Source organism: Triticum dicoccoides, chromosome 5B, assembly GCF_002162155.2.
Source record: "Triticum dicoccoides isolate Atlit2015 ecotype Zavitan chromosome 5B, WEW_v2.0, whole genome shotgun sequence".
In the NCBI taxonomy this organism is placed as follows: Eukaryota; Viridiplantae; Streptophyta; class Magnoliopsida; order Poales; family Poaceae; genus Triticum; species Triticum dicoccoides.
The window spans coordinates 305785102-305788091 of record NC_041389.1 but is presented as its reverse complement, the minus strand read 5'-3'; the positions used below and the strand labels follow the sequence as shown (position 1 = coordinate 305788091).

Sequence of the window (2990 nt, the reverse complement as noted above, 5' to 3'; positions counted from 1 at the left end):
CCGATGCGCTCCTGTGGGCCGACCTCCCAGCCGCATCCCGCATCCGCCTCTTCCTCTTCTCCGCCCTCTCCCCGCGTCTCCGCTCCCCGCTGCTCCACTCCCGCGCCGTCTCCGTGCTCCTTTCCGGCGACCCCGATGCCGCAATGTTCGACGCCCTCGCCGACGCCCGCGCCGCCGGCCTCCCCGCGCCGTCCGCCGCATTCGCGGCACTCGTCACCGCGCACGCCTCAGCAGGCCGACCCCAAGAGGCCGTCGACGCCTTCTCCCGGATGGGCGACTTCGAATGCCGCCCCACCGCCTTCATCTACAACGCCGTCTTCAAGGTCCTCGTCGACAGCGGCGCGATCCTCCTAGCCCTGGCGCTCTATAATCGGATGGTCAGCGCCGGATGCCCGCCCAACAGGGCCACCTACAATGTGCTCATGGATGGACTGTGTAAGCGGGGCATGGCGGGTGACGCCCTCAAGATGTTTGACGAAATGCTCGAGAGGGGGATCGTGCCGGACGTGAAGATCTATACTGTGTTAATTTCGTCCCTGTGCAGTGCAGGGAGGACTGAGGAAGCTGCGCGTCTCATTTGCTCCATGAAGGAGAAGGGGTGCCCACCCGACGAGGTCACATACAACGCTTTCTTGAGCGGGCTCTGCAAGGCTGGCAGGGTCGATGATGCATTTGAGCGGTTGGAGCTGCTCCGAGAAGGGGGGTTTGCACTTGGATTGAATGGGTATAGTTGTCTGATAGATGGTCTGTTCCAGGCCGGCCGGTTTGATGAGGGCTTCAGTTATTACAAGGAAATGTTGGAGAAGAATGTTAAACCAGACGTCGTCCTGTACACGATAATTATCCGTGGTTGTGCAGAGGCTGGCAGGACCGAGGATGCCTTCTCATTACTCAATGTGATGAAGGACAAAGGGTTTGTGCCTGACACTTTCTGTTACAACACACTGCTCAAGGCTTTCTGTGATGTCGGAAACCTGGATAAGGCTCAGTCATTGCGGTCAGAGATGTTGCAGAATAATGTGGCCCTGGACTCAACAACGCACAATATCATGATATATGGACTGTGCAAGAAAGGACTCATAGATGAGGCAATGCAGGTTTTTCATGAGATGGGAGAACTTGGTTGCCATCCGACGGTCATGACATACAATGCACTCATTGATGGACTCTATAGGGTCGGCAGGCTAAAGGATGCTCAGATGCTTTTTTATAAGATGGAAATGGGGAATAACCCCTCCTTGTTCCTTCGACTGACCCTTGGTGCCAACCAGGTGAGGGACAGCGAGAGCCTTCGTAAGCTGGTTGATGGTATGTGTGAATCTGGGCAGGTGCTGAAAGCATTCAAGCTTGTTCGGAGTATAATAGACAGCGGAGTTGTTCCTGATGTTGTCACATATAACACACTGTTAAATGGACTCTGTAAAGCGAAGAATCTTGACGGCGCACTGCGGCTCTTCAAAGAGCTCCAACTTAAGGGAATCTCTCCTGATGAAATCACTTATGGGACTCTAATTGATGGGCTTTGGGGGGCACACAGAGAAAATGATGCCATGATGTTGTTCCAGAGCATATTGCGGGGTCATGGTTCCCCTAGTTTGTCGATCTACAATACTATGATGAGATCACTCTGTAGGATGAAGAAATTGACGCAAGCAATCAACCTCTGGTTGGATTACTTGCCCAAAAAGTACAACCTCACACCAGAAGATGAAGTAATCGCTAATGCCCGTAACTGTTTTGAAGTAAGATCCCTGGATGAAGCAGTTAAGGAGTTAATCAAGATTGATCAAGAATACGACTCCGTTAGCTCAAACCCTTACACCATTTGGTTGATAGGGCTTTGTCAGGTAAAGAGAATTGATGATGCTCTTAGGATATTTCATACCCTTGAAGAATTTGGAATTGATGTCACACCCGCGTGCTGTGCTCTTCTTATCAATTACCTATGCTGGGACAGAAATCTAAATGCAGCAGTTGAAATCATGATGTATACATTGAGTAAACGTTTCATTGTGTCCCAAGCTGTAGGCAACCGTTTACTTAGGCGGCTTTGTATCCGTTATAGAAGGAAGGATGCACAGGCACTTGCATGGAGAATGCATCTTGTAGGATATGATATGGATGTATATCTCCGTGAGCCTACAAAAACTTTGCTATACAGTCAATAGAAATATCTGTAGTGTTGTAGGACTACAGAGCTACCCCCAGGAGGGATGCTGATGTTTTGTCCTGTATCAATTTTGTTAGGTAAAACAACAAAATAGGGTGTGATTCACTGATTTCTTACCTCTTGCAATGGATTTGTAACCCATCAGTTGAGTTGTAACTTCAATAATGCGGCAAAAAGTTTTATGTCAGCAACATGTTATACCCTCTTGTCAGCACTGTACAATAACATGCATTTACTCAGGGGAAAGCTGTGATACATTTGCACTGTTTGATTTTATTCTTCTCATCAGCATCTGGAATATGGTGCATCATAATGCAAGCAGTACGCACTGGATCAACAGAAACAATAAAAACAGGGCTCATAGCATATTTTTTGGTTCGAGTAATGCATGTTTGATTGATCTTACTGTACTTATTGAATACACATACTAACTTTTTCTGTTGTATTGTACTGCCTTTGAATTTATTTACCATCTTGTCATTCTGGAAGTGAAAAATTGGCTGGGTAGATGCTCTGCAGGTAGTACTTGACCGAACGAGGTTGTTTCCCTTGCTTGGTTATTTTATTATGCTACCGCATGACACTTACAATTAGCTTTCTTGTTTCTTTTTTCTTTGTTGAAATGCAGTATCCCTTTCTGTTGGAAGCCCTGACATCATATTTTTCTCGCGAAGAAAATCTTGGAATTGGAGATATGTTCAATTAGATTGATGGTAGCTAGACAGCTAATGTTGCTACTACATAGTTGCATTATGGTTAATGATCTCAAGCACTTTGAATGGTCTAGTGAGAAGAAAGCAACTTAAGCAAAATTTGATTA

The 2990-nt window shown here is 47.1% G+C and overlaps 1 protein-coding gene across 1 annotated transcript; it reads left to right on the top strand.

Annotated features, from left to right (window-relative positions):
• The first annotated feature begins 6 nt into the window (after window positions 1-6).
• LOC119308595 (pentatricopeptide repeat-containing protein At1g79540-like) lies at window positions 7-2368 on the top strand. The gene has a single exon (XM_037584723.1). The coding sequence runs from the start codon at window positions 144-146 to the stop codon at window positions 2166-2168; it is 2025 nt and encodes a 674-aa protein (XP_037440620.1). The 5' UTR covers window positions 7-143; the 3' UTR covers window positions 2169-2368.
• The last annotated feature ends 622 nt before the right edge of the window (window positions 2369-2990 follow it).